General features: G+C 44.2%; 1 protein-coding gene across 2 annotated transcripts in view; it reads right to left on the reverse strand.

Moving 5' to 3' along the window:
• PITPNM3 (PITPNM family member 3) overlaps nt 1–15,922 on the reverse strand; it is a 36,310-nt gene extending 20,388 nt beyond the window's left edge. For both annotated transcript variants that reach the window (XM_041482659.1, XM_041482658.1), the window contains exons 1-4: nt 15,298–15,922; nt 6,856–6,951; nt 1,491–1,598; nt 235–311 (exon numbers count right to left, since the gene is read on the reverse strand). In XM_041482659.1, coding sequence (XP_041338593.1) covers nt 235–311; nt 1,491–1,598; nt 6,856–6,951; nt 15,298–15,319 — 303 coding nt within the window. In that variant the 5' untranslated portion in view covers nt 15,320–15,922. The remainder of the gene's footprint in view (nt 1–234; nt 312–1,490; nt 1,599–6,855; nt 6,952–15,297) is intronic.
• Nucleotides 15,923–16,741: the final 819 nt, after the last annotated feature.

Here is a 16,741-nt window from a genome sequence, read left to right on the forward strand (position 1 = left end):
TTTCCAGTCATGTACTACGCAGACATAACAATTTCTCTTCAGAAAACTGAGTCCTATTTCCACCTAAGTATGCAATGTCTAAAAATCTTGTGATGACTTTCAGTGATTGCACATGCACCTACTAAACAAGGGAAAAACACACTAAGACATCAGATGAATTTACAGTTACATAACATAACATGAGAGTATTTCCACATGTCTACTCCTTGAAAATCAACACAGAAACAATCTCACCTCATTGTCCTCATGTATTTCAATACTGCCTTGTGCAGGGAACCTTTGTTTTCTTAAAGAGGTTCTATATAATTCACCTGAAAGGAAAAGAGACATATTAGTCATATAAACATTTGTCTGTTACATCTTTTACAGACATCTGATTTCAAGACAGAAAGTTCTGTTCACAGGAAATCCTGCAGACAAACAGAACAATACATATTCACCAGTGATTCAGAGACACTAAGCAAGTTCTGCATCTCTAGCTTTGCCTGAAGTAACTTGTTGCCCTGTCTCTTCATGTGGAGTACATAAGATCTCAAGATCACCACAAGAAGAAAGCCAGGTGAAAGGAAAAACACTGAGTGATTCAACATCCTAAAGCAGGCATGAAAGGCATGGGTTTGATACATGACCAAAAAAATAAGTTTGTACCCCGAATCTAGAAGACAATTCATATGACCATTCCTAAACTTCTGAGATCATGAGGTAAAGTTTGAACCCATACTAAGAATTAAGACATGTCCTCTTTTTTTTTTTTTATTACACAGACAATTTCAAATATCCCTAGTATTTTGTCATGCTAATTAGGGAGAGATTTAGAGGGGAAAAAAAAAGAAAAAAAAAGAGAACTTGTGTTGCCTACAAAGCATAAAAGGGTGATAGTCCCAAAAGAAAACTGCTATTTCCATTATCACGCTCTCATGAGAAATGATGCTGTTTCTTGCCATCTGCTTCACTATTGCTAGCCCTTCATAATGACAAATCTGTCATAAGAAATATGTTCACATGAAGGCTATGACATATGCTTTCTATTAACAAATGAGAAAGAATACTGTAAATATACTGCAGATGCAGTTTTGCAGACTGCACTGTTTATAGGAAAATAATGGCATGCATCACTGAGTCCAATCTTGCTCTGAAAATCACAGCATGAGATAGTTCCTGTGTTAAGTTCCACAGTTTCTTCATTGAATGAGTCTTACACATACACACGCCATAAGATCTCATAAATGACTACTACAGAGCACAGGAGAAGACGAAACACACGCGATTCAGCTGCAGATCTCAACTCAAAATGCTCCACAATTCCAGTTAAAAGACCAGGCTAGATGGGAAAAGTATGATTTCCAAAAGGGAAGGGGTTGGCACCTAGTGACAATGTGCTTATGAGCACAGCTGCAGGAATAGAGAACTGACATTTCACTGTGAACTGCTTCAGTAGTCAGACATTCTTGTTAACTCTTAAGCATTATGCAATACAAGCTAAACATTACCTTGATTTTCTTCAAGCTTCCCAATTGTTTCTATCTGCTCAACAAGGTCATTTGAGTTCCACTGGCTCATGCCTATGAGAATAGCATTTTTTCCTTCCACCACCTCTTCTGTAAGAGGAAAAAAGAACAGAATAAATTGCTGTGACAAACAAGAGAAAAAAGACAGGGTGAGAATTAATAATCAAGAGAGAAATAAACACACATTAGAGCCCCTAATGGGAACATTTAACAGGTTATGCAGGACTATCCAGGAAAGCTTCTCGCCTACTCATATGCTTTACTGCAATCCTATACGCTTCATAGATTATGTGCAGGAAGAACATGGAAAAGAGAGGACTGTCTCTCTTGAACAGCCACTGCAAAACAAAGTCTATAGTAATCACTTTGAGTGTTAGAGTGGTTGGTTGGTTTGGGGTTTTTTTTTTAAACTTTTTTTATTTGAAGAACATTCAAAGGGCAGAGTAGAGGGAAGCGTGGACACACAGACCAGTTCAAGACTTCCCCTTTTATCAAAGCCACCTGTGCTACGTAAAGCGTTACATTTTCATCTAGGGACATAATGGAGTAGAACCAAGCCCACAGCACAGAGAACTATCTCTTTTATTGAGATCTCATCCAGGAAGTGGGGTAGAAAAAACTGAAAGCACAAAACACAACCTGTAGATAGATATTAACACTTTTGTAAAAAACAAACCGGCCTAGAAGCTGTAGGAAAATATTTTCCCTCAATTTAACAGCTATTTGGCAAGAAGGGTGCATTAATCCTTTCTGAATAAATTTACTCAAAGCACTTCAGCCTGGCTGGACACAACCCAGAATGGTCTTTGTACCTAGGGCAAGCACACAGAAAAAAGGTAAGTAAAATAAGTTATAACGGTTCTTTACTTGTTAAGGCAGATTCAGAGAAGGGGTCAAATTCTGTCCTCTCTTAGTGCCTTTTGTAGAGAGAATGGCTCTAACATGGGAGTAAAACCAGAATAATTTAGCCAGGACATTTCTGGCTAAAATAATGATTTTCAAATGCCTACCTTGCAGGAGGTCTCTCAGTGATTTAAAAATTTATTTTCTTTCATGTTCTCTCATATGTACCTGTCTCATTTAAAGAGATCTTGGTACTGGAGAAGGAGAAAGATGGGTAAGTATAAAGGACTGTATAAATCACTTCCAGTCACCACCATATCCTATCTCTCCCTAAGTCAAACCTTTTTTTAAACAATGATAAATGTCATTTATCAGATTTATCAGATGAACTGGATCCAGCAAAGCCCCCTAAGACTTGATGCAATCTCAGCTGCTCCCTGAGGCAGAGAGAATCAACCACTTAGCACAGCATTTTGCTCAGGTTTTTGTCACTTTCTCTCAGAGGTTGATTTACTTGAAGTTCTCTAAGAAGGAAGGGAAGGAGCCACAGTGGTTTTGGTCTCTTCCTTTCCCCTCCACAACAAGTGGTTTAAAAATCCATCTGAGTACGATGGGTATTTTCAGTGACATTCTGTGCTTAGTCCTTACTGCTGCTGTTCCTCCTGCCAACTTCCTGAAGTAACAAGAAGTGTCTTGCTGCACTGAGCCTCACACCAGCCCCTCAGCACAAGTGCACAAATACAGATGGAAAAGCGTTCAAATTAGCAGCAGCATAGAACAAACAGCTCTCAAGACCTCCTTAGGGCCTAGCAGTGAGTGTCTGGCTGACAAGCATAACATTTAATCCAGAGATAAAAATGAGATATAATGGTTCTCTACTGTAGATTTTGTTTTCCTGCTTTGTTCTTCTTGAGCCAAGTCCAGTGCTGGCGTTGGAAGACAAGCAGCAGCAGCACAGCCCATGGCCCTTAACGCTGGCAGGTGCGTGCATCAGGCACGAAGACCAGTGAAAAGAACTGAAAACAAATGGGAGACACGTGCCTCCAGGGCTGTGTTATGGAAGATTATTTTCAGCTTAAAGGCTGTGGGGCAGGTGTGTGGGGAGATCGGTATGGGGGTGTTTGCCTGTCTGTTGTTGAAGTCTGATAAAACAGCCAAATGGGAATGTGCAGGCTTCAGTGAGCAGCTTCTCAAATGTGACAAAAAATGTTAGTCAACCATGGAATTTCATATTCTGACAATTTTGTGATGATGTATTCAGATGTAATTTTCATCTTCTGTGATCAGTGGTATGTTGCAGTTAAATAATAATGTAGTTTCCTGCATCAAATATAATTTTACATGTTGACACTGTAAAATTCCTGACTAACTTATGGCATGTCATATGGAAAGCAAGAAACAAAGGAAAGCCAGGCAATATAAAACAGTAAAATATTACTTTTCCCTTTCCATATGGATTTTGCTGAATTAAGTAGTTAGTCATGACAGATGAATCAACAGTCAAAACATGTACAGCTGCTTCATCTCAAACACAGGTGCTTGATTCTCTGTTTACGAGGCTGCCAGCCAGAAACTTCTTTGTTTGAGAAACTGAGATTTGACCCCAGCTGTTTTACAGAATACAAAAGCAGCTCACTAATGTTATGTTTTAATGGTGCCGACTGCTGTGCCCACTGTTTCCTACTTCAGCCTGTCTGTGAAGTACAAATTACACATAGGTAGATGTGGGAAAACTTCCAAATCCTCCCATGAAGAAACCCCACAGTACTGAACTCCAGCTGCACTGTGCAGCTGCAAGAATATCAAACACTGATGAAGCACTCTGTAAAAGTAACAGAGAATGGGAATATAGGTAAGAAACACTGCAGAAAATTTTATGGAGACAGAAAAAGGGTATCAAGCTACCTCATTTTTAGGAAGTGAAAGCCACATTCTCTGTCCTGGACAGGTCTCCCCCACTCCAGCATAAACACCTCTTGTTTCTTTGGTGCTAAATTTAATCTACTGATAATGCCAATTACTTCAGCCCACACATATGTTTTTCTCTACCACAGACAGAAGCTCCCTTATCACCAAGAGAGCTTCTGAGTACAGAAATGCCTTCTGCCTCTTTTGCTAGTATTTATGCTTCTGTGTACATTTATTTTCCTGACATTTAAACACTTTACTTCTGAAAGACTGGCTGGGAGAAAGCAGAGATGATACTAAATTAAGAGGACCTATGGACTGCCTCAAGGATAGTGAGGCCTTGCAGAGAGATATGAGTAGACCACAGAGTGGGGCAATCACCAGCCATGTGAAATTCAACATGCGTGAGTGCTGGATTGTGCACCCGGGATGGGGTAATCCTGGTTACACCTACAAACTGTAGGAGAGGGGGCTGAAGAGAGGCCCTGGGGAAAGAGATCTGAGGGTTCAGGCTGATGGCAAATTGAGTATGAGTCAACGATGCATCCTGGCAACTAGAAGAGCCAAGATGGGGTGCATCAGGCACAGCACCCAGCCAGCTGAAGGAAGTGACTGCCCCGCTCTGCTCTGGCCCAACCTCACAGGGAGTCCGGTGTCTAGTTTTGGGTGCCATATTACAAGAAAGATCTAAAGCTATTAGACAGCATCCAGAGGAGGACAGCCAAGATGCTGAATGGCCTCAAGACCAAGATTTATGAGGAACGATTGAGGTCCCTCAGTTTGTTCCGTTTGGAGAAGAGAAGATTGAGGGGAGACCTCATCACAGTCTGCAACTTCCTCAAGGTGGGCCATGGAGAGGGAGTTGCTGATACCTCTCTGGTGACCAGTTACAGGATACAAAGAAATTAAAATCTAGCTAAACAAAACTTGATTTGAAGAGCATTTTTGCAAGCCATCAAGTAATCTAAACTTTGAAATACTTGTGTCAACTCGTTATGGACTATGTCCAGCCAATTCAAAGTGCATTTCTTGTTCTCAGTCTACAATGCATGCCTCACCAGCTCCAAAAATGCAGGCATCAAACTGACCTTCAAAGCATTACTGAACAATGGATCCTGATCATTCAAAACAATATTCCATCAAGAACAGTAAGTGATCATACTCCCACAAAGACAGAATCTAGTCACTTTTGATCTATTCACATCAAAGAAAACTATGCCATCTAGAATGTAGGAAACATCATCATTTTAGTTCTCTTTATGGAGAAAAAAACTGAAGTATGATTTGGTGCTCAAAGTTACAACTGCAGATTTATACGGAATTTGGAAACATTGCTGAAATCATCAAGACAGCTATTTTAAGCACATGGTAGAACATTACAAAGCACAAAGGCAGTGTGGAGAAAGATCAGCATAGGGTATATTTATTTTCTATTTCCAACTCTTCCATTCACTAAAGCTTAAGATTTAAATGCAGCTTAAACAATTTGGGTATCCTATTCTCATTGAATACCCAGTGGGAAAAGATCACGATCTCTCATTCTCTTCATGCTTAGATGTCTCCCATGCACATTTAATTTTGATCCACAGAAGCAATTTATCACGTATTATTATCTCTCACTAAAAGTCTGTTATTAGGGATTAACAACACAGTAACAGATGTTGTTCATTATCTTTACATAGCAGTGACTTTTTATTTCAAGTAACCATTATAAAAATTATAGTGACTGTCATTATAATCATTTCAGACTACATAGACTACTTTTGACATTAAAACTCAAGTATTTAAGGAAAGCCCTTTCAGAAAAAGCAAGTGAAATGTGTCAGAAAAGTGTAAATTTTGCTTCCTGGAAACAGAACCAAAACCAGGGCCCCAGCCCCCACTGGAGGTGGGAGACTGTGTATGCACACAACCTACAGATTCTTCTCCCACTTCAGAATACAACTTGGCATGCTACCAACCATGTCAAGATTCAGGGCCTCACAGATGACATAGGGAGTGCTGCAGTTACCTCAGCTGGTTAGAGCACAGTGCCATAGTCACAGGTTTGATCCCCATATAGGCTATTCACTTAGGAGCTGGACTCAATGATCCTTGTGGGTCCCTTCCAAGTCAGAATATCCTGTGATGAAATCCGCAAGCATTCAAATACTGCTCCTTGAACAAGCAGAGATTCCAGTCCCTCCAGAGAAAGTTTTGATAGAGTGGAAAACCTAAGATATTGGTCTTTAAAGCTGGCCATCAGTAACATGGACACTCATGGAGTTCATCAGGAACTGTGAACAAGAACACTCCCACTGTAACCTCATACACCATCTGAGCTGGGAAGGACCAGGATCAGACCCCATGAGGTCTGCACTGGTGGGGTCTTGCTGCTTCTGACGCCAGACTCAGCTCAGGGCAGCTCACTCATCCACCCCAGCGCCTCACCAAACTCCTGTAAATTTAGGTCCATTCACAAATCCTGGATAGAAGAACTGATGGAGGTTTTGTCTGATGAGGACAATGTTGCCAGTTCATCCATGAAGGAATTTAGTTAGTTGTTGCAAAATTGGGGGAAAAAAGTGAGGAGGGGAGGACAAAAATGTGTACTCACCTCGTGCATCAAAGAATTCATCATCGGAGCTCTCTACAGAGTCTCTGAGAACACTCTGCATGTGCCGCTGAGTGCCACCAAATCGGCGTGGGCCAGCTGGAAACACAAGGGGACTCACATTAACACAAGGGAACGCTCACCTCTGCTCCAGAAAAGACCCTGACACAACACATTAACGACTCAGTTTGTGTAGATGCCTCAGCAGGATGGTCATCATGCACACTTTAATCTCAACTGTCAGCCAGCCAGAGCCCTCAGGATGGCAAAAAAACACTTCCACTTAACCAAAGTGATTAAAACAAGTTTGTGTTAAAGATAAGCCCGCATTCAACTAATGCAGTGACCTCAAAAGATAAACTCTTTCCTGTTTAATTCATCTGACTGTTCCATTCCAACACTCAAATTGTACATTGTTTCTAAGACACAAAGCAGCATTTCCTCAGGACACGACCATAGCTCCCACTTAAATTCAATTTAACTCCTAAAATAAGTGCCATCTTATTTGGCTCACAGACTTGCAGACAAGCTACTTAATTCTCACTCACTGAACTGGTTTCATCAGAGAGCTCTGCTGTGCTGGGGCCTGGGGCTTTCACTTGAAGCTTGCCATTTGAAGACAGGAAGGGAAAACCACATCAGAATAGGTACAGTAACAGATATAGTCATAGATGGTCCAAATATAGTCATTAGATGGTCCTAATGGATTATCATACTCAAACTAATTTGTCATTAGTAAACCAGACTTGTCTAAATATCTGAATTCTCCTCACATCTAAGCAACCCAACACTAGAAAGAAGTAGTGAAATATATTCCTTATATTAACAACATAGTCTCCCTACAATCAGCAGAGAACCAGGGATCAAATCCACCATACCCCTAACAACACTATTGTAGAAAGGACACTCATTACCCACCAGAATAGTGTCCTTCGTTTTATTCATTTCCGCAAATGATGACATCAGACCTGATTCTAATATCCTGAGCCCCTGGCCACAAAAGCATTCTTCTTCTCTCAGTAGTAAAAGAGCAACTCAAACAGAGGATGCATCCTTCTGTATTATTCTGGAGAAAACATGCCACTAGGTCACAGCCTTTTGTTCTTCATTTACTCCACCTATAGCTGAATTAATCAGAAATATAAGTGAAGGGTGGTAAGAAGCAGCAGATTTTAGCTGGCCAAGATGTGAGTAAAAACAATAATCAATTAATAGCATTTTAATACAGTTAAAAAATTGGTTATTAAGACGTAAGTAAAAATAATAGTTAATTAATAGCATTTTAATATGGTTTTTTAATGGTTATTAAGAAGTCAGTATTCATTACAAGGGTACAGCATGTATTGGGAATGTGTCCAGTGGTATCTGGCAGCTACTGGAGCCCCTCCATTCAGATACATATCTATCCTAAAATGCATCATTACAGTCATCAAAATAGTGGTAGAAAGAACACTATTCTGAACTTAAATGAAAAAAAGTCTGCATTGGGTCAATGCTTGGAAGAGCAGGCATTCCAATATTCCAAAAGCATAAGGTAGGAGGCACCACAAAAAAAAACCAGAGTAATGAATGGAGGGTTGGATAGAAGGAGGGAGGGAGCATGGGAGGGAGGGGGAGAGAGAGGAAGGAAGAACGAAAGGAAGGAGGAGGCTATAAAAATAAAAAATTGTAAAAAGTTCATAGGTACTCCAAAGCAAACAGCAATTCCCTGGAGAAGAACTGCCACTAGCCTGGCTGAAAATCAATAATAGTACTCACCCCACAAAAAAAGCCCATGGTTCCAGGGACCTTGGAGTTTGATGTAGAATGTGAAGGGAGGGCAGGGAAAAGTGTCACAAATATCCAGGCATAAATTCTGGCTATGAGAAAAGATCTTGGGAGCATAAGTTTTATTATATCGCACTGGGAATGCTTCTAGATTTAGAAGCAGCTTAAACATAACCACAGTCAGCAGCACAAATATGTGTAAAGCTCACTGCAACAGCTCTCCACATCTAGACTGATCTGCTGGCTGGACTGCATTGCATTGCCCTAATACATCAGTCCTATTGAGTCTGCTTCCTTCTGTGCCAGCAGATTAGCACTAGACACCTTCAGAGGACTCTATTAACATTTCTTGATTTTATTAGACACTGGCATTGCCTGGACTCACTGATTGGATTTAGACTGTCAACTGCTGCGTATCTTATTTTATAATTTTGTTTCAGAGAATGAAAAGATCAGCCCTACTTCAGTGCACAGGTGAGCCCTTGGTAATGACACTTTGTGCTTCTATGGCAGTGAAGCTACCCTTTATCAGATCAGTCAGCTGACTCTTAGCAGCCAGATTTCAGAAATTTTTGCAGCCAGGTAGCAACTTTCATTTCATTTCGTTTCAGCTGCTCAGTATCACAATTTCTGATCAAAGAAGGGGAAAACATGTAGAAATGCCTTGAACATGACCAATCTGAGAGTCACAACAGTTGAACTGGAAGCACGTGCAGTAGTTCCCCACAAGCTGTCGGGGCAGCAGGCCAGAAGGATAGTAGGATATAAGAGTAACATTTCCCACAGGTGGAAGGAGAGCCCACAGAAATGCACACCTGCTTTTCTCCTAGAAGAAGCAAAGTTTCCTGTCTAACCTGTTCTCTCTGCACAGAACTGCAAGTTGTGACAGTCACCTGTCACAGAGGGAGCTGGCAGGGACCTGCCCTGAGCACAAAGCCACAGCAAAAGCAAGGGAGAAGCCAAGAGCAGAGCCATCGTTGCAGCACTATGAACAGAAGCTCCGTGTTCTAGTAAGGCTGGCATTAACCGTAAGTAATTGTAATTAAGATTACAATCAGGGATTTTCCTTAGAAAAAAAGTCTTTTTTTTTCTTCAACAAAGAACAGCTGGAATTTCACTGGTACTTTGCTGCATCGGTGATCTGGTGACTGATGGAGGTGCTGTGATGCATGTTAGATATTGATTTCCTTACCCCTACTATGTATAAGTAAGGATCAAAACTGAAACCTATATCCTGCATAACAGCTTCCATAAGGGGAAGAGCCACAGACCATCATCAGCTGCAACCTCTTGTGATAAGCAGCAAAATAGGCAGGATCTTATTTGACTAAAAATTGCTACAGAAATAGTTCCATGTTCTATTATGCAACACTCGCACTTTGGTCGAAGGCAAGTCAGACTGCACTTCTGTACACGTCATCCTAATTCAGATGCAAGGCAAATTTAATCTTTGGTGTTTAGTGAGTGTACATAATTCCAGCAAACAGCAGAAGAAACAGTTCCCACTCACATACCAGCAGCTTCTAATGCTGTCCATCCAGAGAAGGAACAACCCACTAAAATGATGCAATCTCTGATATGTTCCACAAATAGACCTAAGGAGCGGAACAGTCATGGAAAATGCCAATTCTACTTTCACCCACAAACACCAGCAGGGCTCATTCTAACACAGTTCCATAAGAAATCAACAGCAGTTGAAAAGCATATAGAAGAATCAGCTCTAGCTTTTCTGCTCAGAGGCATATACCCAAATTCTTTCTAAAGGTGTCTCTTTTTTTTTTAGAAGCTGGCAATGATGTGACAATAAAGCAGTGCATGACCACGCTTCATTACATGTGATATGAGGGTGATTCTAAAAGAGAGAGAAAAAAAGAAAAAACATAAGAGGAATTAAAGTGACCCTACTGGTCTTTAGCCAACATTCTCAGGACCAAGGAAATAAAAACAGAAAAACAGGTAAGAAGTGAAGGAAGGCTGAAGAGGCTCTGAAAAAGTTTAAGAAGCAAAAGTTTTCCTCTGAAAACTGAATAGCTAATGCTGTTGATTCCCAACTTTAATCACTTTTCTATATCCTTTGGAAGGCCTGGTATCCAAAACACACTCATCATAGAAGTCCCAAGCATCCTAAGACAGAACAGCTCACCACTGTCACTAAATAGTATGCTCATGTTCTGCTACCAGCACAAAAAATGCTGCTTCAGTATTACCTGTTAAGCAAAGATAGTATTCAAAATGCACACCAAGTCAGGAGAAAGAAAAGGCATCTCCTTTCCATTTCCATTCCAGTAACTGTCATCAATTCTGACAGCACAATACACTACAGGCCCCAGGTCCTTAGGTGGCATACACCTAGAGGTGAAACATGTGAGAGCACAGGAGTATCTTCTGGAAAAAGGAAGGAACATTTTCCTGTGGAAATGATGACCTCTAAGCACACCTTACCAAGACACAGGGATTGAATCTGCTACTGGATCTAACGAGCAGAAAATTCATTTTCAAATGCAGCAGGAAGTAAGCCTAGCCCTGCTGTGAAACCACAGCCATGTTACCTTTCTTCACTGATTCTGCCTTCCCCTAATTTTGAAATAGCTTTTAAAAACACTTACTGCAACTGAAAAGAACTCCCATTACTGGGGTCATCACATCACTGTTTACAGAAGCACTTCATGGGCAGGACCAGCACATACTCTTTGGGAATGAAAGAGTATGACGATTTCATTCCTGAAACACACTTGTGAGGGCAGAGTAGCAGCACAGTAGGCTCAGTCTAGAAGCATCACTTTAAGAGTCACTCCAGCATCTCCCTCTTCTCCTCACCAATGCATGTACCACTGGCTACCTCGTCAGGCAAGCAGGACAGACAGAAAGTATGCAGGATGACCCAAATGCCAGCCATAGCAGCCCCCTGTGTACTGGCAGCATCACAGGCTGGTTCCAGAGGCCATCCTAGCTCAGGTGTGCTCACATCAGGCTTGCCAGGAAAATGCATTCAAGCAGCTTGGGGTAAGAGCTGCAGTTTTCACGGGATGCAATTACAGCACTGGGTTTTACTGTAAAATGAATTCAATATTATTTTCTTCACTGTCATATTATCACAGATTTCAAGCTTTGCAGCAGGCCGAGCCTTTTTCTACATCTTTTGCTTGGCAAAATTTTCCAATTTCCAATCAAGCCCAGACATAAGCACATGCCAGAAGACAGGCAATCATAAAGAAAGCACTCCTGAATACTATCACCACACCTAGGTAGAGATGAAACAGCACACAGTGTTCTCATAGCTACTGGAAACTCAGTCTTTTACACAGTCAAATATTGAGGACTGAATGAATCTCAATTAAAAAATAATAAAAAATAGACTCTATTACACAGATTAGAAAATTTCCACCTGTCAAAACTTGTTTTAGAAGCACACCATTTTGAATTCAGGGGCAGTTGTCCTAATAAAATTTAAAAGTACAAGTCATTTTTCCATTTGGATAGAGATGCTGGGTAGGAGGAATGACCTTTGCTATTGCTACTGACTGTTGCTGCATAATAATAGCTCCTTTTGTTTTGCAGGTTTCAGATGCTTCTTGCCTACCCATTAAGTGATTTAAGTGAGCTACCCACACAGTGTTACCTAGTGACTATGAAGTTAAGACTTACTGGAGGCCAAGTTCACCCACTATTATTTCCTAGTTATGTTTTATTTCCTATCTGGAAATCATAAAACTGAAGATGTACGTTATAAGTATGTGACTTTAACTACTGGAGGCACTCCTAAGACTCAGGAGCTCATACAAGACAGAGGGAGATGCTGATCAGAGAAGTCCTTGCCTGCACACTGACCAGCGAAACAGAAGGGCCACGTACGCCACTACGGAGAGCAGGCCTCCTCATCTGTATGAGGCCTGCTGTGCCACCACATAGCAGGTCTCATCCAAAATCACAGAATGAATCTGCATCAGAGACTGGAACTGAAATGAAATCAGCTGCAGCTGAAATGGAACACACTCAGCAGAAGGAGCTGAGGAGGAGCATGGAGTAGGAGGCCTACAAAACTGTGAGGCTAAAGGAGCAGAGGAAGAAAAACAACAGTGGGAGGTGAGAGGGAGGGTAGAGAGAACATAAAATGCCAGAGGGGATGGGGAAGAAAAAAGTGGAAGATCAAGTCAAGATGTCAAGCTCCCTTGTCAAAATACACAGGTGACAAAGCCAGATATAGTTAGATACAGAAGTCCACAAATTGCAGGTTCTCTTGTCAAGACGTGAAAGACCTAACTGATGGCCACTGTGGTCAGAAGTGGCCAACACAACCAGCTCCTCTCCCCCATTCCTCATTCAATGTCTTTCATGTCACAGCAATTTCACAGTGAGAAATCCCTGGTTGTCTACTCTGTATATCCCTCCACTGGCAGTTCTGCAGCAGATGGTAAGGATGGGCATATATTTGAATATTGAGTACAGAAAACAAATCATGAAACTAAGCCATGTAGGCCTTAAAGCCTCTATTTTAAGGCACCAGTGACATTTGCAGTCTTGTACTTTACAGGATTACTAGTGAGGTGGAGGAAGAGAGAAAAGAAGTTTAACATGACTGTTCAGACTTCAAATCCTAGATCAAGCTTTCCTGTAAACACTGTACATCTCCCAGAGCTGCTTCTTCATGCTTCAGATGCCAGCTTCCCCACAGCCAAAATTAACTTCACCCTCCCTCTCAGCAGTGTCATCACCTCCTCCAAACTGACTCCCCAAAACCAGAAAAGATATGAATATTTTCCAATTTTTTCCTGCAATGACTGTAGGTGGACTGCCTGCAACACATCTGAAAGTCTCTACTTTCATAGTGCAGAGATTCTGGCTTTCTGAGGAGGCTCTGGCATTTTTGAGTCATTGTGCTCTGTTAAAAATGAAGTCAGAACTGAAAAGTGGATACTCTACCACTCCCACAGGGACATGCCAGGTGGTGATCTGCAATTGTCTTTATGTGGTTTTACAATCAACACTCGCAAATGCCCAAGCATTTCTGCATAGGGACTACTTCCAAGTGCTTAGAGCCTGGAGTTCACCAGGTGAGATCTGGCTACTCAAATGAGTCAGGTGTGGGCTATGTCTAAAAGCCCTTTACCAGCACACCTGTCACTCAACAGTGAGCAAACAGCACATTTTCACTACAATTTTGGTCTTCCTTTCTATTTGAGGTAAGGCTACAGCACTGGCAGGGGCGGCAAGGTAGGATACATATGAGCAAAACAACTTTTTAATATTTGTGCATATTGCAGCTCACATTGATAAACTCGGTAAGCTCAATTTATAAAAGCAGCACATTTTCCCTATGCCTAGACCAGATAGTTTCTTCCAGACCTTCTCTGTGAATGGTCTCTTGCTTTTCTTTGCAGTAAGTATTGACATCACAAAGCTTCTTTCAAAATACATACTTTTTCAGTGAAATCACATCCAAGACAAGTACTATGCTTTAAAATTCCTGTGCAAAATTGTACTTGAACATGCAAAGTATGTATGCAGGCTGCATTATTTATGTATCACAGAAAGCAAAAGCAATGCCCTCTTATTTTCCTATCAAACTTACAAGAACGGTAAGCTAATGCCAAAAAAAAAAGCCATGAGACTTTTCGCCCATTCGATTACTTCTTCATCTTCCAAAGACGGAAAAGAAACATTTAGTTCAATCCTTATTTGCATCCTCTGAAATTATTCATGCTCTCATGTTCCTGAGTGTTCCAGCTCTGGGCTACCACCACTCCATGTTTATTTTGGGGGAGTAAAGAAATAAATGTGCTGGAAAAAAAAAAACATCCTTTTGGGTTTAGCTTTAATACTGCCATGCTGCTGTAAAGCTGTGTCCAGACCTAGCACCAAACAGCAGCAGTGTCACATACTGACCCTTCAGTCATAGCAGTTAGGCCTTCGCCAGCAACAGCAATGGGTTCTGTGTGGAAGCTAGAAGAAAACCACTTCTGCATCAGCAACTGCACTCTCATCTGCTCTGGCTTCGTGCACACACAAGACACGCTGCCTCGTTCAGGCTGCACTGCCACCGGGCACGGGACATCAGGGTGCTGCTGCTGAGCATCCTCAAGCCCTGGTCTCAGCCCCAGCCAACCGACCTCCAACCTCCACACTGCTCAGGCTCCAGAGGAAGCACGAGTTACGGGAATGGGCACCGCGCAGCGCAGGTTTTCGTCAAATTCCACCCAACTGCACACCTGTACCGCTCTCTGACCACGGCTGCTGCCTCTCGGTCTGCTCCTCCCGACTGGGCGGCAGCGAGCACCGGCCCGACCAGGCGGCAGCCACGGAATTCCCCGGGAGCTGGGAGAGACCCTTCCCGGACCAGCACGAGGAGGCCGGGCAGCGGCGACGCCCCCGCAGACCCGCACGGCCCCGGCAGACGCGGGCGCCGAAGGCAGAGCGGGCCGCGCTCGATAACGACGACGAGGTCAAGTGTACCCGCGCCTCGTCCACACGAGCCCGCGTTCACCGCTCCGCGGGGCCGACGGCGAAGGACGCGGAGACGGCGCTGCCACGGAGCCGCGGGTGGGCGGGGAACGCGCCGGAGCTTCGTCCCCGCCGCGCCCCCGGGGCCCCGCGCTCCCCTCGGGGCCGCCCCATCCCGCCCCGGGGGCCTCGCTCTCCCCTCGAGACTGCCCCATTGCGCCGCGCAGGCTCAGCACTTACCTGGGAGGGGAGCTTTCGCCATTTCAGGGCTGCCCGCTCGCAGCCAAGCCGTCCTCAGCCGCGTCAGGTGCTCGCCTGCTGGGCGCTCCGGCACCCTGCTCTCCGGCGCCCCATCGGCTTTCAGCAGAGGCCCCGCGCCGCCCCCTTGCCTGCGGCGCTGAGGGACGCAGCCGGGAGACGCCGCCGCCGCCGCCCGGTGCCGCCCGCCCGCCGCCAAAGGCGCAGCCGCCGTCACTCAAGGCGCAGTGAGCGGCTCCGCCGAGAGCGGGGGCCGGGCCGGGCCGGGCCAGCACGGGAACGTGGCTGCGCATATACGGCCTGGAGAGAGCGGCCGCGAGGTGCGAGCAGTCCCCGGCCCCGCAAGGGCTCGGCGGCGGGTTTCGCCCCGCCGCTGCCGGCGAGGACCCTGCGCCTGGAGCTCGCCTCGCCCGCAGCCCTCACGACACGCCTCCCGGGGAGGGGTCGCGGCTCCCTCGCCGTCCTGGCGCCCCTCGGAGCTGCGAGCACCCAGAGCCGGAGGGGGCTGAGACCCGCTCGGTGCCCGGCTCCCGCCCTCAGCTGTCCGGGGCCGAGAGGCGCTGTCCCTCCGCCGGCCCGCGGTGCTGGGGCGCGCGGCTCGGCTGCTGCTGCGGCAGTGCCCTGCCGAGCCGCTCCTGCGAGCGGCTGCTCTGGATTTCAGCAGCAAAATTCCTCCGGGTGTTGCCAAGCCCCATGTCAATGCAGTGGCTAAACAACTGCAAAGCTGCCTTTTAAGTCTGCCGTAGGCAAGTGGCTTAGAGTCTGCTGAAAGCTGAATTAGGGAACTTACAGGGTTCGTCCCTCTTCAAGAGCCTCACTAGCAGCATGTCTCTAAAAGTAGAGAAGCGAACTTCTACAGAACCCCCAATAACCGGGAAAAATTAATCTTAAGGAATGACTTGTCACAGCCCTTCTTGTAGAAACGATGGGAGGAGGCTGGCAGAGAGCTTAGGAGGGGTTGTATGTTACTACAGTGTGTCAGAACACCACTAAATAAAGGGCAGTGACCAAAAGTTTTGCCCCAAAAATCCTACAATTAAAGAACCAAGCAAACAAAATGCAACCGAGTCCTAAAGCAACTTACAGGCTCTGTGCCAACACCAACTTGGTAGGTATAATTGCATGATTTGCTAGGGGTATTGTTTAGCAGTTCATTCAAGAGCCACAGCTAATACCCCTGAGAATACGGCAAGCTGAGTGGTTTTGCTTGAGCCTTAAGTGGAATAGCCAGAACACCCAGCAGCTCCCACCTCCAGAGCCAACTGCAAGTAAACTATGGTTCATCTTCCCTCAGCTAGGGGTGACAGTGCTAGTACATGCTGTAGTTTGCCCTCGAGCCACACTGCCTCTGCTGCTGGACACAAGTCCTGTTTAAAAGATTTGACAAGGATTGCTCTCCCAAAGGTGCTACAGTGTCACTAAGCCA

This window comes from Pyrgilauda ruficollis, unplaced genomic scaffold, assembly GCF_017590135.1.
Source record: "Pyrgilauda ruficollis isolate IOZ18807 unplaced genomic scaffold, ASM1759013v1 scaffold59, whole genome shotgun sequence".
Classification (NCBI taxonomy): Eukaryota; Metazoa; Chordata; class Aves; order Passeriformes; family Passeridae; genus Pyrgilauda; species Pyrgilauda ruficollis.